Source organism: Globicephala melas, chromosome 2 (genome assembly GCF_963455315.2).
Source record: "Globicephala melas chromosome 2, mGloMel1.2, whole genome shotgun sequence".
Taxonomy (NCBI): Eukaryota; Metazoa; Chordata; class Mammalia; order Artiodactyla; family Delphinidae; genus Globicephala; species Globicephala melas.
Genome location: NC_083315.2, coordinates 152,445,239 through 152,464,465, shown reverse-complemented (window position 1 = coordinate 152,464,465; position 19,227 = coordinate 152,445,239). Strand labels below are relative to the sequence as shown.

General features: G+C 37.1%; 1 protein-coding gene across 1 annotated transcript in view; it reads left to right on the top strand.

Annotated features, from left to right (window-relative positions):
* SNW1 (SNW domain containing 1) overlaps nucleotides 1-19,221 on the top strand; it is a 36,081-nt gene extending 16,860 nt beyond the window's left edge. The window contains exons 6-14 of the mRNA XM_030831900.2: nucleotides 876-980; nucleotides 3,260-3,329; nucleotides 4,012-4,077; nucleotides 5,698-5,814; nucleotides 11,802-11,943; nucleotides 14,749-14,845; nucleotides 17,838-17,955; nucleotides 18,297-18,460; nucleotides 18,537-19,221. Of these exons, the coding sequence (XP_030687760.1) occupies nucleotides 876-980; nucleotides 3,260-3,329; nucleotides 4,012-4,077; nucleotides 5,698-5,814; nucleotides 11,802-11,943; nucleotides 14,749-14,845; nucleotides 17,838-17,955; nucleotides 18,297-18,460; nucleotides 18,537-18,735 (1,078 nt within the window). The 3' untranslated portion in view covers nucleotides 18,736-19,221. The remainder of the gene's footprint in view (nucleotides 1-875; nucleotides 981-3,259; nucleotides 3,330-4,011; nucleotides 4,078-5,697; nucleotides 5,815-11,801; nucleotides 11,944-14,748; nucleotides 14,846-17,837; nucleotides 17,956-18,296; nucleotides 18,461-18,536) is intronic.
* Nucleotides 19,222-19,227: the final 6 nt, after the last annotated feature.

Below are 19,227 nucleotides of genomic sequence, written 5' to 3'. Positions count from 1 at the left end.
TGGTATTCTTTCACTATCTTTAGTCACAACTGTAAATGCAGTTTTTTGAAAAATGACTTGAAGCCTATTGACTCTTTGTGCATTCAGTTGAAAGCAGAATATTTTAAGCTATCCACTTTTAAGATATTAGCTATTATGCTATTTTTAAAACATTTTTTGTTTTTCAAAATTAACAATTACATAGAGTATGTGATGCAAACCACAATGATTATAGTTTTCCATTTTTATATAATATATAACATTAGTATATTGGAAATATTATGTAGTATAATACTATTATAATTATTTAATATAATAGTATACTATAAATATTAATATATTAATATCATTTATATAATAATAGGCATCCTTATAATACTTCCAAATTTTGAGGGATTTCACTCAACTAAATCTTTATGTGGAAAGATGATTCATATATAGATATTAACGGAGAATTGAGAGCTGGTAGGACTGCTGCCATTATTCTTTCTGTTTTACAGCCTATGCTTAGTCAAAAACTACTAACTATAAGTTGCTTGCTGAGGATATCATGAGGCATTTTTTCCTCAAATAGGTGCAGACTTACAAAATAGGTGCTATTTTCTAGACCTCTTATCTGTGAAATTGAACACTGTGGCTTCCATGGTTCAAAATGGACTGTGATGAATTATTTGCAAATTAATACAACTATAGTTTACATTGTGCTTATAATTCAGAATTGCTGTTAGTTCTCTTATCTCTGTTGCTATCTGCTCTGCCTAAATTTTGTTGCAATTTTCGATTAATACTTTGTGAGAGAAAATGACAGTGTAGTCCAGTTTAGGATTGTAATAGAAGAAAAATACCTATTGAAAACTTGAACTGGTTATACCTTTAGTTTCATCTACATTCTTTAGATATACACCATCTCAACAAGGAGTGGCTTTCAACTCTGGAGCTAAACAGAGAGTTATTCGAATGGTGGAAATGCAGAAAGATCCGATGGAACCTCCAAGGTTCAAGTAAGTAGGTGGTTTCATGAGAAGGAACCACTATTCCTAAAAAGAGATATCAAAGGAGGAAAATGTATATCAACATGTAAATGGGTAAACAGATCGTGAGACATCTATACGTGGAATACTGTTGAGCAATAAAAAGGAATAAACTTTATTTAATATGTGCAGGAAAGTGAAATGGGTGAATCTCAAAATAATTATGCTGAGTGAAAGAAGTGAGACACAAACAAGTACATACTGTATGATTCTTTTCATATAGAACTCTAGAAAATGCACACTAGTCTACAATGACAGGAGGCAGATCAGTGGTTGCCTGCTGGGAAGGAGGGAGTATGGATAGGCGATGAGAGGAAAAAGAGGGATAGGCAAAGGGGCATGCAGAAACTTTTGGTAGTGATGGGTATCTTCACTATGTTGATTGTGATGATGGTTTCACAGGTATTTACTTGTGTCAGAAGTTAATCAGATTGTACACTTCATGTATAGTTAATTGTACATTAGTTGTACCTCAATAAAGCTGTTTCTTAAGAAGGCAAAAGTATATTGCTCGATGAAATGATGTTAATAGTGTGGAGGTGAAGTGGGTAATGATGATGACAGAGTTGGCTGTGTTTTAATAATTGTTGAAGCTGAGTGGTTGTGATGAGAAAAACAACTTTTGAGGAAAACAACTTTTTTTTTCCTGAGTTGCTGCCTAGGCATTTTACAGTATGATAACCCTGCTCACACCTAGAGACTGGACATTTAGATTAAGACTTGTGTTTAGGATGCCGGTCATAAGTTCCCACTTTGCCTTTCCCAGGGAACCTTTCAAAATATAGTTGGCCCTTTGTATCTGCAGGTTCTGCACCTGTGGTTCCAACCAACCACAGATCAAAAATATTTGGGAGGGTTTTCCCTGGTGGTCAAGTGGTTAGTACTCTGTGCTTCCACTGCAGGGGGCACGGGCTCAGTCCCTGGTCGGGGAGCTAAGATCCCACATGCCGCGTGGCATGGCCAAAAGAATAGTTTGTAAAAAAAAATTCAGGAAAAAGAAGTCCAGAAAGTTCTCAAAAGCAAAACTTAATTTGCCACACCTACCAGAACTATTTATCTAACATTTACATTGTATTAGATATTATACGTAATCTAGAAATGATTTAAAGTATATGGGAGGGGCTTCCCTGGTGGCGCAGTGGTTGAGAGTCCGCCTGCCGATGCAGGGGACACGGGTTCGTGCCCCAGTCCGGGAAGATCCCACATGCCGTGGAGCGGCTTGGCCCATGAGCCATGGCCGCTGAGCCTGCGCGTCCGGAGCCTGTGCTCCGCAACGGAAGAGGCCACGACAGTGAGAGGCCAGCGTACCGCAAAAAGATAATAATAAATAAATAAATAAATAAAGTATATGGGAGGATGTGTATAGGTTATATGCAGATAGTACGCCACTTTTTTTTTTTTTTTTTTTTTTTTTTTTGCGGTATGCGGGCCTCTCACTGTCATGGCCTCTCCCGTTGCGGAGCACAGGCTCTGAACACGCAGGCTCAGCGGCCATGGCTCATGGGCCTAGCCGCTCCGTGGCATGTGAGATCTTCCCAGACCCGGGCACGAACCCGTGTCCGCTAGCGTCAGCAGTCAGACTCTCAACCACTGCGCCACCAAGGAAGCCCCTACGCCACTTTAATAAAGGACTTGAGCATTCACGGCTTTTGGTATCCTCAGGCGTCGAGGAACCAATCCTCCTCAGATACCAAAGGGTGACTATAACTACTTAGAGTTAAGCCCCAGGAAAAGTTAGTATCCTCTGTCCCAACTACCTTATAAGTAATAGGTATTGCTATGCTGCTCTCCATCTCCCGCTCACTTGTGGCCTAGGACAGAAGATTATCCTTCCTCCAGTTCTTTCCTCATTCCTCACTCCTCACTTCTGGGATCTGAAAGTAATAATAAATCTTGTGACTCTACTTCTTCAGGTGGGTGTATTAAAACTGCACCTTTAATTGAAACAACCCAATGTGTTTCACTTCCCCAGAGTGGGAGCTTGGATGCTCAGAGAGCTATCTGCGGACCCTGGGTGGGTGTCTTGTGCCCCTCATTCAGCAGGTCATAATCTGCACATTCTTAATTGAATACACCAGCTCTAGCTTCTCAACGCGTTGCTATATAATAGGTGGACATTTGTTATATACTCTCTGTTTTTGTATCTGTTTGAAGCTTTACGTAATAAAAAATAAGGAGGGGAGACGACATATTAACTAAAAAGGAAAAATCTGTATCACTCTGTGGTTGTGCTTTGGTTTATCCTTCAGGATTAATAAGAAAATTCCCCGGGGACCACCTTCTCCTCCTGCACCTGTCATGCATTCTCCTAGCCGAAAGGTAATCTTTGCTCTAGTTTAAAATCTCTTTTTGTACTCATGATTACTAATTTTATAAATAACCTCGCATAGAATAAAGTCTAGATGCCTATGTAGTTACATTTCACCACACTTATTGTTTCTTTAATTTGTTTTCCAAGACCAAATAGGGACCCACTCAAGACTATAATATGCAGTTCCAGAGTGCCTATGAGAATGTATGTAAAATATAGGCTAGTAGTTTTATTATTATTAACCTAACCCCTGCATTTAATGGAATGAAAAGGGTCTGGTATTTGACAAGAAGAATGTTATCATAGTTATAGGAAGGAAGTACCTGGGATCATTAGGTCTGTGCTTCATAGTCCAAGTGGCTTTTTTTAGATATTTTATTACCCAACTAAAAAAACAAGTTTCTCATCTGAAAGAAGTCACATCAGTTTAAATATGTAAAAATACTAACCAGCATTTATAACTGTCAAAAATAATTTACAGATTATTTTTTATATTAAAGTTATTACTAGAACCCATGATATGGGAACATAGTATATAGTGCCACCAAACAAATGGAATTAGGACCTTTGACTAAATCCATCCATATGTAGTGTATACTGAGCTGTCTTTGAAGAGAAAGATTGCACTTCGGTTTTTAGCTAGACTATAAATCTAAAAATGTCTCTTCTTCCTCTCTTTTCTCAATTCAGATGACCGTGAAGGAACAACAAGAGTGGAAGATTCCTCCCTGTATTTCAAACTGGAAAAATGCAAAGGTAATTAACTTGTCATAAAATCATAAAAGGTAATTAACTTGTCTTAGTTTTAGAACCTCCTGGAAAACACCCAGGAAGGACCTTCAGCCTGGGTACCTTTAGCTGAAACCTCAGCATCTCATTTAGCTGAAGATTTTCAAGAAGGAACACTCAACTTATGTGACTTTTCTCTTTTTATTTTAATGTAATAGAAATGTTAGTATGCCAGGCACATGAATACCATGTGGATTCTCCTAGTAAATTGTAGTTACTGGAAGCATATAGAGAAGGAAAGGGTAGAATAAAGTAACATATCAATGAAAGATAGTATTCTTTAGAAAACTCAAATTTATATCTAAAATTCTTCCTGAAAGGATTTAAACCAATTTAAATAATCATATGACAAAACAGAGTAAATGTTTGGATATATTCAGTGCTTTAATTTTTAAATTACTTGTTTCTGTTTATAACAATGCAAGTATAAACTATATGTACTAATCACCAAAGCTACCAGGAGTCATGAAGAATCTGTAAAATAATGCAGAATAAATTTCCTAATCACTGTTTCCTCTTTTCTGTCAAATAATATTTCATGATTCTGATGTTGATGGGTGAATAAGGCTACGTTAACCCATGGTTTAAATATAAATTATTCCTTAAAGGAAGTTAGGGAATTCCCTGGTGGTCCAGTGGATAAGACTCCGCACTTTCACTGCCAAGGGCCCAGGTTCAGTCCCTGGTCGGGGAAGTAAGATCCCACAAGCTGTGCAGCGTGTCCAAAAAAAAAAAGAAGAAGTTATACACTCATCCTGAAACAAAAAGATTGTTGGGTGGTCTGGTTTGGATTGATTAATATGTATGTAACTATGGTATCTTGAGCTGACTCTGTAACACTTCCTTATATTGGGAATAAAGACCATGGACTAGAGGTCAGTATTTGGGAGTGTAGTCAGAAATCTGGAAGAATAAAGCTAAGTCTGAAAATTACATGAATGTTCAAACGTATTCCTTGAGTTGTTGAAGTAGAATGCAAAATTTCAAAACACAGAATCTTAGTTGTCTAGCAAATTTTATCTTTTTTCCATTTACTAAAACTTGCAGGGTTCCTAGAATCTGACAAGTCATGAGAACAGTATAGCGGATTAAGCTACCTATAGACGCTGTGATTTTAGTGATTTGTTCTACCTTTGTATGGCTGTTACATTTACTTGATGAACAACTTTAACTATTTGATAGTGATTTCCTTTTATTATAACCCACAATCTTAACATGAGAATCTGTTTTCCCAGAGCGTGCACTCTGAAATCGTACTTCCCAAGTTTAAATCCTAGTTTGTCTGTTTATTAACTGTATGACCTTGGGGACGTTACCTCAGTATCCTTATTTGTGAAATGGAAATAATAATGTTACCAGTCTTACAGAATTGTTGTGAAGGTTAAGTGAGGCCATGGATATAAAGTGCTTAAACAATCCTCCACATAAAGCACTCATTGTTAGCTGCTGCTGTTGTTGCTTAATTGTGAAGAAAGATGTAAGGAAAAAACTTTAAATGGTTGTCAAAACGGACATATATAAATATAGTTTTAAAGACTCTGCAATAGCTCTTTTGTGACCAGTGTTTTCTATCTGCCTTCACACTAGGGTTATACAATTCCATTAGATAAACGTCTGGCAGCTGATGGAAGAGGACTGCAGACAGTTCACATCAATGAAAATTTTGCAAAACTGGCCGAAGCCCTCTACATTGCTGATCGGAAGGTTGATCTGTTATAATTAAGATGTTTAATGCTCTTGATAATTTGTAAATCCGTTCTCAGTTACCTAAGATACTGTTATTTTAGCTACACTGCTGAGTACCTGAAGAGGCTGTCACCTGTGGATGTGTTCGAGAGATGACAGGTGCTGGTTGCAGCTCTGTACCTGGTCTCAGCGTTCGTAGACTCGTACACCTTCCTCACCACTGGTGGTTCGGCTTCCTCACAACATTCCAGAATAATGATTAACTAGGCCGATCACATTTTGGGAAGATTGCCAGCTGCTCTTTTTAGGTTTCATCATTTTTCTCTCTTTTAAATGTAGGTGTCTCCCAAAAGGTATCAGGGAGGGGCAAATAAACATTCCGATGTGTTGAATGCTATAGAAAATGACATTCATAATATTGGCTGTCTATTAATATCATGGTATTAATATGTGTATTTGAACTTTACATACATCATGGCGTGTGTATAGAATATAGAAGAGTACACCTTCTGTGTCACAGTGAGCACCCTTATGGAAATTATCTCTTGCACATCTACACTAAGGCTTTATCTTTTTTTTTTTTGAATTTTATCTTGTTATACAGCAGGTTCTTATTAGTCATCCATTTTATCCACATCGGTGTATACATGTCAATCGCAGTCTCCCAATTCATCACACACACACACACACCCGCCACTTTCCCCCCTTGGTGTCCATACATTTCTTCTCTGCGTGTGTGTCATGTTTGCCCTGCAAACCGGTTCATCTGTACCATTTTTCTAGGTTCCACATATATGCGTTAATATACAATTTGTTTTTCTCTTTCTGACTTACTTCACTCTGTATGACAGTCTTTAGATCCATCCACATCTCTACAAATGACCCAATTTTATTCCTTTTTTATGGCTGAGTAATATTTCATTGTATATATTTACCACATCTTCTTTATCTATTCATCTGTCGATGGGTATTTAGGTTGCTTCCATGACCTGGCTATTGTAATTAGTGCTGCAGTGAACACTGAGGTGCATGTGTCTTTGAATTATGGTTTTCTCTGGGTACATGCCCAGTAGTGGGATTGCTGGGTCATATGGTAATTCTATTTTTAGTTTTCTAAGGAACCTCCATACTGTTCTTCATAGTGGCTGTATCAATTTACATTCCCACCAACAGTGCAAGAGGGTTCCCTTTGCTCCACACCCTCTCCAGCATTTGTGGTTTGTAGATTTTCTGATGCCCATTCTAACAGCTGTGAGGAGATACCTCATTGTAGTTTTGATTTGCATTTCTCTAATAGTTAGTCATGTTGAGCAGCTTTTGATGTGCTTCTCGGCCATCTGTATGTCTTCTTTGAAGAAATGTCTATTTAGGTCTTCTGCCCATTTTTGGATTGGGTTGCTTGTTGTTTTTAATATTGAGCTGCATGAGCTATTTATATATTTTGGAGATTAATCCTTTGTCCGTTGATTTGTTTGCAAATATTTTCCCCCATTCTGAGGGTTGTCTTTTCATCTTGTTTATGGTTTCCTTTACTGTGCAAAAGCTCTGAAGTTTCATTAGGTCCCATTTGTTTATTTTTGCTTTTATTTCCATAACTCTAGGAGGTGGATCAAAAAAGATCTTGCTGTGATTTATGTCAAAGAGTGTTCTTCCTCTGTTTTCCTCTAAGAGTTTTACAGTGTCCAATCTTACATTTAGGTCTCTAATCCATTTTGAGTTTATTTTTGTGTATGGTGTTAGGAAGCGTTCTAATTTCATTCTTTTACATGTAGCTGTCCAGTTTTCCCAGCACCACTTATTGAAGAGACTGTCTTTTCTCCATTGTATATCCTTGCCTCCTTTGTCATAGATTAGTTGACCATAGGTGTGTGGGTTTATCTCTGGGCTTGCTATCTTGTTCCATTGATCTATGTTCCTGTTTTTGTGCCAGTACCATATTGTCGTGATTACTGTAGCTTTGTAGTATAGTCTGAAGTCAGGGAGTCTGATTCCTCCAGCTCTGTGTTTTGCCCTCAAGACTGCTTTGGGTATTCGGGGTCTTTTTTGTCTCCATACAAATTTTAAGATTTTTTGTTCTAGTTCTGTAAAAAATGCCATTGGTAATTTGATAGGGATTGCATTGAATCTGTAGATTGCTTTGGGTAGTAGAGTCATTTTCACAATGTTGTTTCTTCCAATCCAAGAACATGGTATATATCTCCGCATCTGTTTGTATCATCTTTAATTTCTTTCATCAGTGTCTCATAGTTTTCTGCATACAGGTCTTTTGTCTCCCTAGGTAGGTTTATTCCTAGGTATTTTATTCTTTTTGTTGCAGTGGTAAATGGGAGTGTTTCCTTAATTTCTCTTTCAGATTTTTCATCATTAGTTTATAGGAATGCAAGAGATTTCTGTGCATTGATTTTGTATCCTGCAACTTTACCAAATTCACTGATTAGCTCTAGTAGTTTTCTGGTAGCATCTTTAGGATTCTCTATGTATAGTATCATGTCATCTGCAAACAGTGACAGTTTTACTTCTTCTTTTCCAATTTGTATTCCTTTTATTTCTTTTTCCTCTCTGATTGCTGTGGCTAGGACTTCCAAAACTAGGTTGAATAATAGTGGTGAGAGTGGACATCCTTGTCTTATTCCTGATCTTAGAGGAAATGCTTTCCGTTTTTCACCATTGAGAATGATATTTGCTGTGGGTTTGTTGTATATGGCCTTTATTATGTTGACGTAGTTTCCCTCTATGCCCATTTTCTGGAGAGTTTTTATCATAAATGGGTGCTGAATTTTGTCAAAAGCTTTTTCTGGATCTATTGAAATGATCATATGGTTTTTATTCTTCAGTTTGTTAATATGGTGTATCACATTGATTGATTTGTGTATGTTGAAGAATCCTTGCATCCCTGGGATAAATCCCACTTGATCATGGTGTATGATCCTTTTAATGTGTTGTTGGATTCCGTTTGCTATTATTTTGTTGAGGAGTTTTGCATCTATATTCATCAGTGATATTGGTCTCTAATTTTCTTTTTTTGTAGTATCTTTATCTGGCTTTGGTATCAGGGTGATAGTGGCCTCATAGAATGAGTTTGGGAGTGTTCCTTCCTCCGCCGTTTTTTGGAAGAGTTTGAGAAGGATGGGTGTTAGCTCTTCTCTAAATGTTTGATAGAATTCACCTGTGAAGCCATCTGGTCCTGGACTTTGTTGGAAGATTTTTAATCACAGTTTCAATTTCATTACTTGTGATTGGTGTGTTCATATTTTCTGTTTCTTCCTGGTTCAGTCTTGGAAGCTTATACCTTTCTAAGAATTTGTCCATTTCTTCCAGGTTGTCCATTTTATTGTCATAGAGTTGCTTGTAGTAGTCTCTTAGGATGCTTTGTATTTCTGCGGTGTCTGTTGTAACTTCTCCTTTTTCATTTCTAATTTTATTGATTTGAGTCCTCTCCCTCTTTTTCTTGATGAGTCTGGCTAATGGTTTATCAATTTTGCTTATCTTCTCAAAAAACCAGCTTTTAGTTTTATTGATCTTTGCTGTTGTTTTCTTTGTTTCTATTTCATTTATTTCTGCTCTGATCTTTATGATTTCTTTCCTTCTGCTAACTTTGCGTTTTGTTTGTTCTTCTTTCTCTGGTTCCTTTAGGTGTAAGGTTAGATTGTTTATTTGAGATTTTTCTTGTTTCTTGAGGTAGGTTATATAGCTATAAACTTCCCTCTTAGAACTGCTTTTGCTGCATCCCATAGGTTTTGGATCGTCATTGTCATTTGTCTCTAGGTAGTTTTTGATTTCCTCTTTGATTTCTTCAGTTATCCCCTGGTTATTTAGTAATGTATTGTTTAGCCTCCACGTGTTTGTGTTTTTTAGGGTTTTTTTCCCTGTAATTCATTTCTGATCTTATAGCGTGGTCAGAAAAGATGCTTGATATGATTTCAATTTTCTTAAATTTACAGAGGCTGGATTTGTGACCCAAGATGTGATCTATCCTGGAGAATGTTCCGTGCACACTTGAGAAGAAAGTGTAATCTGCTGTTTTCGGATGGAATGTCCTATAAATATCAATTAAATCTATCTGGTCTATTTTGTCATTTAAAGCTTGTGTTTTCTTATTTATTTTCATTTTGGATGATCTGTCCATTGGTGTAAGTGAGGTGTGTTAAAGTCCCCCACCATTATTATGTTACTGTCGATTTCCTCTTTTATAGCTGTTAGCAGTTGCCTTATGTATTGAGGTGCTCCTATGTTGGGTGCATATATATTTATAATTGTTATATCTTCTTGGATTGATCCCTTGATCATTATGTAGTGTCCTTCCTTGTCTTTTGAACATTCTTTATTTTAAAGTCTATTTTGTCTGATATGAGTATTGCTACTCCAGCTTTCTTTTGATTTCCATTTGCATGGAATATCTTTTTCCATCCCCTCACTTTCAATCTGTATGTGTCCCTAGGTCTGAAGTGGGTCTCTTGTAGACAGCATATATACGGGTCTTGGTTTTCTATCCGTTCAGCAAGCCTGTGTCTTTTGGTTGGCGCATTTAATCCATTTATGTTTAAGGTGATTATCGATATGTATGTTCCTATGACCATTTTCTTAATTGTTTTGGGTTTGTTTTTGTAGGTCCTTTTCTTCTCTTGTTTTTCCCACTTAGAGAAGTTCCTTTAGCATTTGTTGTAGAGCTGATCTGGTGGTGGTGAAGTCTCTTAGCTTTTGCTTGTCTGTAAAGCTTTTGATTTCTCTGTTTAATCTGAATGAGATCCTTGCTGGGTAGAGTAATCTTGGTTGTAGGTTCTTCACTTTCATCACTTTAAGTATGATCATGCCACTCCCTTCTGGCTTGTAGAGTTTCTGCTGAGAAATCAGCTGTTAACCTTATGGGAGTTCCCTTGTATGTTATTTGCCGTTTTTCTCTTGCTGCTTTCAATAATTTTTCTTTGTCTTTAATTTTTGCTAATGTGATTATTATGGGTCTCGGTGTGTTTCTCCTTGGGTTTATCCTGTATGGGACTCCTTGCACTTCCTGGACTTGGGTGGCTATTTCCTTTCCCATGTTAGGGAAGTTTTCGACTATAATCTCTTCAAATATTTTCTTGGGTCCTTTCTCTCTCTCTTCTCCTTCTGGGACCCCTATAATGCGAATGTTGTTGCATTTAACGTTGTCCCAGAGGTCTCTTAGGCTGTCTTCATTTCTTTTCATTCTTTTTTCTTTATGCTGTTCCGCAGCAGTGAATTCCACCATTCTGTCTTCCAGGTCACTTATCTGTTCTTCTTCCTCAGTTATTCTGCTATTGATTCGTTCTAGTGTAGTTTTCATTTCAGTTATTGTATTGTTCATCTCTGTTTGTTTTTTAATTCTTCTAGGTCTTTGTTAAACATTTCTTGCATCTTCTCGATCTTTGCCTCCATTCTTTTTCCGAGGTCCTGGATCATCTTCACTATCGTTATTCTGAATTCTTTTTGTGGAAGGTTGCCTATCTCCTTCATTTAGTTGTTTTTCTGGGGTTTTATCTTGTTCCTTCATCTGGTACATAGCCCTCTGCGTTTTCATCTTGTCTATCTTTCTGTGAATGTGGTTTTTGTTCCACAGGCTGCAGGATTGTAATTCTTCTTGCATCTGCTATCTGCCCTCTAAGGCTTTATCTTGAGTTGGTCTGATTGATTTTGAGAATATAACCAGTTCCTGTTATTGACATTGAAATTTTCTTTACTGGAATCTTGTTTAATTTTATTTTTTAGGTTGTTTCTGAGGAAACATTAGTGAAACACTGACTTACAAGATTGATTGGGGTCACTATAGTTTCAACCACTAAAACAATTCTCTGAGTGAAAAAGCTAAATTTGCAATGTCGTCTAGACAAGTAATCTTTTTGTAGACAAGAATCTTTGTTTTAATCGGCAGTAACAAATTTGAATTCTTTATAACTTCTTTCAAGCCAGAGTTTAGTCAGGGAGTTGCATGACAGCTGTAATTCTTTATCCCCAGTAGTGTCGTATTTAACATCTGACTTTACTAACAGGCTCGTGAAGCTGTGGAAATGCGTGCTCAAGTAGAGAGAAAGATGGCTCAGAAAGAAAAGGAGAAGCATGAAGAGAAGCTCAGAGAGATGGCCCAGAAAGCCAGGGAGAGAAGGGCTGGGATCAAAACCCATGTGGAGAAAGGTATGACATACTCCTTACTAAACTGAATTTGCATTGTTAATAATATCTATCTCATTTTAGAAAATCTCTATTGTTTTTTATTGCATACAGAGCAGTACATACATATAAATATAGATATTTCAGAAATAATTTAGAAGTGAAACAGTAGTTTCTGCCTTATTAAGCTGAAGCAGTAGAAAATAAAGAATGTGTATTTAAATGTGGGCCTCTAATATGCAAGAACACCAGAAGTTATTAAAGTTCTGAGCAGTATACTTTTAAAAATCACATATTACTCAAATGATAGGCTTGGTTTTCTCTTATTTTAATTTTCTTGAAACTTAGAGAAATCTTATCTCCATCTGAATAATTCATCTCCCCCACATGGTAAACTGATCGAGAGTTTTTCTATCTTGTAGGCCTTTGATCATTAAATTTGCCAGTATTTTCTCTCTGGCTTTATCTAGTGGTCTACATTGGTATATTAATTCAGGTAGAGTGAGAAGACTAATTCTAATTCAAGAAAATTATGAGGGTGGTTTTTCTTTCATTAATAAATCCTAGACTAGTGTAATTATTCAGTTCATACTGAGCACCTAATGTGTGCAAGGCTCTCTTCTAGACACAGAGTTTTCTACTAGACAGGTAGGGGGTATAGCAGTGAGCATTTTAGTGAATGTAGATAGACCAAAAAAAGTTAGTCATATAGTATATTAGAAGGTGATAATAGCTATGGAGAAAAATAAAACAGAGAAGGAGTATAAAAGTGCCAGAAGGAGAGAGTGGTTGGAATAGGCCTCACTTCTAAGATAGTAACATTAGCACAAACACTTGAAGGAAGTAAGGAACTGAGCCATGTGGATATCTGAGGGAGGAGCATCCCAGATAGAAGGAACAGCAAGTGCAAAGGCCCTGAGTTGGGAGTGTAACTGGTGTGTTCAAGGAAAAGCAGGAGGCCAGTATGGGTGGATTAGACTGAGAAAGCTAAGCAGTAGGAGATGAGGTGTCAGAGTACTTAGGGCAAAGTGGCCAGGTCATGTATGCCTTCTAGTCGTTGTAAGAACATAGCTTTTACTTCAAGTAACAAGGGAAGCAATTTGAAGAGTTTTGAGCAGAGTGACGTGATTTTGCATATGTTAGAAGGCTATGGAATGGTCATTTGGAGAAGCAGGGAAACCGTTTGGAAAGCTATTGCAGTAATCCAGATGAGAGATAATAATGAGAGGTAGTGAAAACATGGTCAGTTACTGGAAGTATTTTGGAAGTAGAGCTGACAAAATTTGCTTATGGATTTGGTAGAGGAATGACAGAAAGGGAGTCAAGGATGACTAGAAGTTTTGATCTAAATATTTGAGAAGGATTGAGTTGCCATTTACTAATATTGAGAAGACTGCAGGGGGACGATATTTGGGAGGGAAAGATTAAGAGTTTAGTTGTGGACATGTTAAGTTTAAAATGGAGGTGTCAAGCAGACAATTTGTTATAGGAGTCTAGAGTTCAACTATAGGGAAGTAACTAAGGTTATAAGTAGTAATCCACTTCCTTGAATCATATATATATGTCTTAATGAGGCAAGATTTAAAAAGCTACCTGTTGTAACCTAGCCTCTGAAGGTAATTCAGAGTAAAACTTCCCTGTATCTAAGTTCTCTAAACTGATTAAAAAACAAAAACAAAAAACAGAATGGTTCTTGAGAAATTAGTTAAAAATTTAAAAAATATCTTGCCAAATATTAATAAAAGCTAACGCTTATTGAGTGTTTATTATGGCAGGCACCACTCTGAGCACTTTACATATATTACCTTATATAATCCCTACAGCAACCCTATGCAGTGGTTCTGTTATTATCACTGTTTTACAGAGGAGGAGACGAAGTCTCAGAGGGGTTAAGTCATCAGCACAATTTCACATTTGCTAATCTGTTGTAGAAACAGGATTTGAATCCACACAGTCTGGCTCCAAAGCTCATGCTCTACACTGTATTCCTTCTATATCTACACTATATCCCTTCAGCCTGGAGAGGGCAGAGAAATGAAGATAGACATAAACACAATAGATACAGATCAAGGTGCAGCCAGCCCCAATGTACCATGAGCAAAAGGTTCTTTATTCGAAGTCAGTCTTTGAAAATATAAGGATAAACTTTGCATAATTCTTTTTTCCTGACATTTTATTATGAAAATTTTAAAACACATAGAAAAGTTGAAAGAATTGTACAATGAAAACCCATATCTCCACCACCTAGATTCTACAGTTAACATTTATTTAAAAACTATTAGCATTGCTAAATTTGCTTTATCACATACCTACCCAGCTCTCTCTCCATCTGTTAATCCACCATACTACTTTGATGTGTTTCATAAAGATATCAGTACACTTTATGCCTAAACACTTTAGCTGCATGCATGATTCTGGAATTCACATTCAAAAATTAAACGAATACTGTTGGATTTAAATTAATTGCAAGTAAGGTTAAAAGGGCTGAATGTGAGTACAAAGAAATTCATGGATTTTTCTGTCTAAGGTTAAAGAATATTCTCTTGTTCAAAATATTAATGGGTAATATAGTGATAAAGTAATTTTCAGGGCTTCCCTGGTGGCGCAGTGGTTGAGAGTCCGCCTGCCAATGCAGGGGACACGGGTTCGTGCCCCGGTCCAGGAAGATCCCACATGCTGCGGAGCAGCTGGGCCAGTGAGCCCATGGCCGCTGGGCCTGCGCGTCCGGAGTCTGTGCTCCGCAACGGGAGAGGCCACAACAGTGAGAGGCCCGCAAACTGAAAATAATAATAATAATAATAATAATAATTTTCAACTGTGTCCACACAGAGGATGGGGAGGCACGTGAGAGGGATGAAATCCGGCATGACAGGCGAAAAGAGAGACAGCATGACCGGAATCTTTCCAGGGCAGCTCCAGATAAGAGGTAGGTACTATTTGAGATAAATACGAATTATGAAGAGTGGCCTCTGTGAACCTTTTAGAGAGGAGGTTTAGTGCACTAAGACCAGTTTGCTTCTCTCTCTTTCCTCTTCAGGTTGATAACTTAATAAATCAGCACTTATTTTCTTGCACTTAACTGCTTACTCTGTCTTAGCAGAAGAAGTAACTACCCATGGAAGTTATCTTTTCTTCCATTACCTTGTAGAGTCAGCTAGAATTGAGAATGATGGGGATATAGAAAAGGGAATTGAGATCATGTTTGTGAATAGAAAGTTGAGGATATGCCTGTTCTGGTCTGTTCTTTTCCTGTTTCAAATGGTGAGACAAATTTATCATGTGCCTATTCCTCTAGACAGGAAATAAGCTTCTGTACCTTTATTGAGGTCCTTTCACGTGCAGAGTACTGTACCAAGTACAGTGGGGAAGAAGAGCAGGTTTTGTAAGAAGTGAAGGTCAGCCTCTTTTCATGAGCAGTTTTACTTAAAATTCAGAAAGACAGAGCTGTCATTTCAAATTACTTAGGAAAATTGACAGAGTGCTCTTAATAAGTACAGACTTGTATAGAACAAAGGAAATACATGTATGGAGACTGGGAATAAAGTAGAGATTAGTGAAGTTTGTGGTTCACCAAAGGCCGAGGACTGAAATTGCTGAAACGTTGAAGACATGCTGTAATACAGAGGTGGAATTCTGAGTAAGGGTTAAATGCAAATGTAAAACATTTTCTTTCCAAATAAGCAGTTTTCCATGCTCTCATCCTCCTCTGAGCTGATACAATCTATTTTTTCAAGTCATATCTACGACAGATTCCTGCTGGTGGTGTTCTTTGTTGTTTAATGGCATATTTCATCTCCCTGATGAGTGAAGTCATAGGGAAGCAGAAAATCTGAATTTAGAGTTGTGTTTAAATGTAGTGTAGGAGAGAGGAACAAAGTATGAAAGTGCACAGTTAATGACACTCTTAGTCTGAAATTCCTAAGCTGCAAAAATCAAAATGGCTCTGTGGATAAATTGAGCCCTTAAAACCAGTAATGTAACTATGAGAATTGATAACATAGAAAAGCTTTAAACTTGTGATTGTATGAAAATTAGATTGTCTATAGAAATCATTTTAAGACCTAAGTCTCTAGTAAAATAAATGATGATGGTTACTATGGTATCACTGCGATGTAGATTTCATATGTACTGAAACAGCAGGGGAATTAAGTTCATCTGAATGTCAAAAATCTTACTGAGTAATCCAGTCATTGACATGTTTACCTCAGAATTCTAATAGAATAAACTTACTAAGTGTGGTTAGGTAAAAGAACTGACTCTAGCTTATTGAAAATGATTCATGTGATACATCTAATTTGCATCTACTCCCCCTAACCCTTTATAATAGCAGATATAGACCATAGCAGTTTCATATCTCAGCATGCATTACAAGGTGATTGCTTGTATTAAAGACTTCCATATCAAGAATGATTCTTTTGAGAAAGGACAGTCTCTTCAATAAATGGTATTGGAAAAACTGGACAGCTACAGGCAAAAGAATGAAACTAGACCACTATCTTACACCATGCACAAAAATTAACTCAAAATGAATTAAGGATTTGAATGTAAAACCTTAAACCATAAAATTCCTAGAAGAAAACACAAGTAGTAATAAGCTCTTTGACATTGGTCTTAGCAATGTTTTTTGTGAATCTGACTCCAAAGGCAAAGGAAACAAAAGGAAAAATAAATGGGACTATATTAAACTAAAAACTTCTGCACGGTGAAGGAAACCATCTTCAAAACGAAAAGGCAGCCTACTGAATGGGAGAAGATACTTGCAAATCATATATCCAACAAGGGATTAATATCTAAAATATATAAAGAACTCATACAACTCAACAACAAAAAAACAAACCCAATTAAATGGGCAGAGGATCTGGATAGACATTTTTGCAAAGAAGATATGCAGATGGTCAACAGGCACATGAAAAGATAATCAACATCACTAATTATTAGGGAAATGCAAATTAAAACCACACACCTGTTAGAATGGCTGTTATCAGAAAGACAAGAAATAGCAAGCATTGGAGAGGATGTGGAGAAAAGAGAACCCTCATGCACTGTTTGTGGGAGTATAAATTGGTACAGTCAGTATGGAAAACACTATGGAGATTCCTTTAAAAATTAAGAATAGACCTACCATATGATCCAGCTATTCCACTTCTGGGCATTTTTCTGAAGAATACAAAAACACGAATTCAAAAAAGTATATGCATCCCTGTGTTCACTGCAACATTATTTACAATAGCCAAGATGTGGAAGCAACCTAAGTGCCCATCAACAGATGAATGGATAAAGATGATCTGGGGCATGTGTGTGTACTAGAATACAACTCAGGCATAAAAATGAAATCCTGCCATTTGTGACAACATGGATGAACCTTGAGGGTATTATGCCAAGTGAAACAAGTCAGAGAAAGAAAAATACTGTGTGATTTCACTCATGTGAAGTCTACAAAAACAGAACAAAATGAACAAAACAAAACAAGAACAAACTCATAGATACAGAAAACAGATTGGTGGTTACCAGAGGGGAAGGGGGTTGAGGGATTGGTGAAATGGCTGAAGGTCAATTGTATGGTGATGGATAGTAACTAGACTTCTGGTGATCACTTTGTGTAGGGTATACAGATGCCGAATTATGTTGTAGTCCTGAAACTTATATGTTATATACCAATTTTATCTCAAGGAAAGAAGGGTCTCTTAGCAGTTCTTTTCTGCTATCATGAAGGCTTAACTGTAAAACCCTATCTCTTATAATCATGTATCTGAAATGCCTTAAGAGCTGCCATCCTGATGATGCATTATCAAGGAATATATATATTCACAAGATGTGAATGTACATATTTACTCTGCTTCTGATATCGATTGTATTTAAATGGAAATTCAACTTGTTTGTGAAGAATTTTCAGTTTGTGACATGGTATTTCAAAACAGGTCGAAACTGCAGAGAAATGAAAATCGAGATATCAGCGAAGTCATTGCTCTGGGTGTGCCCAATCCTCGGACTTCCAATGAAGTTCAGTATGACCAAAGGCTCTTCAACCAATCCAAGGTACAAAGAGTCTAGAAATAGCATATATTAGCTGTTATATGAATACCAATCCTCAGGGAAAAGGAAATTAACATACTAGTATCCTCCAATTTTAAAGACCACTATGCTAAAGCAGTCAGTTGTTAGTGAGCACCACACTTAACCTAAGAACCCAAAGCGGGTATGAACAAAAGTTAATGGACTTTGTGACTGTTCTTTAATGACCTTTTTATTTGCAGTTCAGATTACTGAAAATGTGAGCTATAAATGAGCAAGGGTTTTTACTCTTCACAAGAATGTAATCAGATTCAACTTTTAATAAATAATAACGTACATTTTTAACATCCTCTATTTTTCCACAGGGTATGGACAGTGGTTTTGCAGGTGGAGAAGATGAAATTTACAATGTTTATGATCAAGCCTGGAGAGGTGGTAAAGATATGGCTCAGAATATTTACAGGCCCAGTAAAAATCTGGACAAGGACATGTATGGTGATGACCTAGAAGCCAGGATAAAGACTAACAGGTACCAAGGCAGACAGTTTAGTTTGTGTCTGCACCAGTGAAAACAAAGTAGTTCATGGTCGTTTCTTTTTCCTTAGATTTGTTCCCGATAAGGAGTTTTCTGGTTCAGACCGTAGACAAAGAGGCCGAGAAGGACCAGTTCAGTTTGAGGAGGATCCTTTTGGTTTGGACAAATTTTTGGAAGAAGCCAAACAGCACGGTGGCTCTAAAAGACCCTCAGATAGCAGCCGCCCCAAGGAACATGAGCATGAAGGCAAGAAGAGGAGAAAGGAGTAGATACTTTCTTCAGAGTGAATGAACTATTATTCATAACCCTAATGATGAAAGTCATATAGGGGAACACTTTGTAAATGGCCAGGATGAAAACAAAATCTGGGTGTCAGAGCCCAGCACTACTTTTTATTATAGGAGAAAGGGGGGGATGGAAAAATTCTACTTTGAATTATTTAGTTTTTTTTAAAGAGTGGGTTGTGTTTGTGCTTTCTCCCACCTTTTGGCATTTACAGAACATACTGCCCCACACATGAAATTAAGGCCACTTCCCTTTCGAGTGACATTAGTACTTTGGGGTTAATATTTTGTCTAAGAATGACTGCTTACAAATAAAGTTAGCCCAACCACAGTGCGTAGAAAGAAGGATGTTCACATATTGGAAGTGTCCTGCCAAATGATGTTGGCCCCTGTTGTGCTCTGTTTTAATTTGGAGTGGGGAAAGTAAGCTCTTGCTTGGTGCAACTATCTGTTTCCAATAAAAACATTTAGACAGAA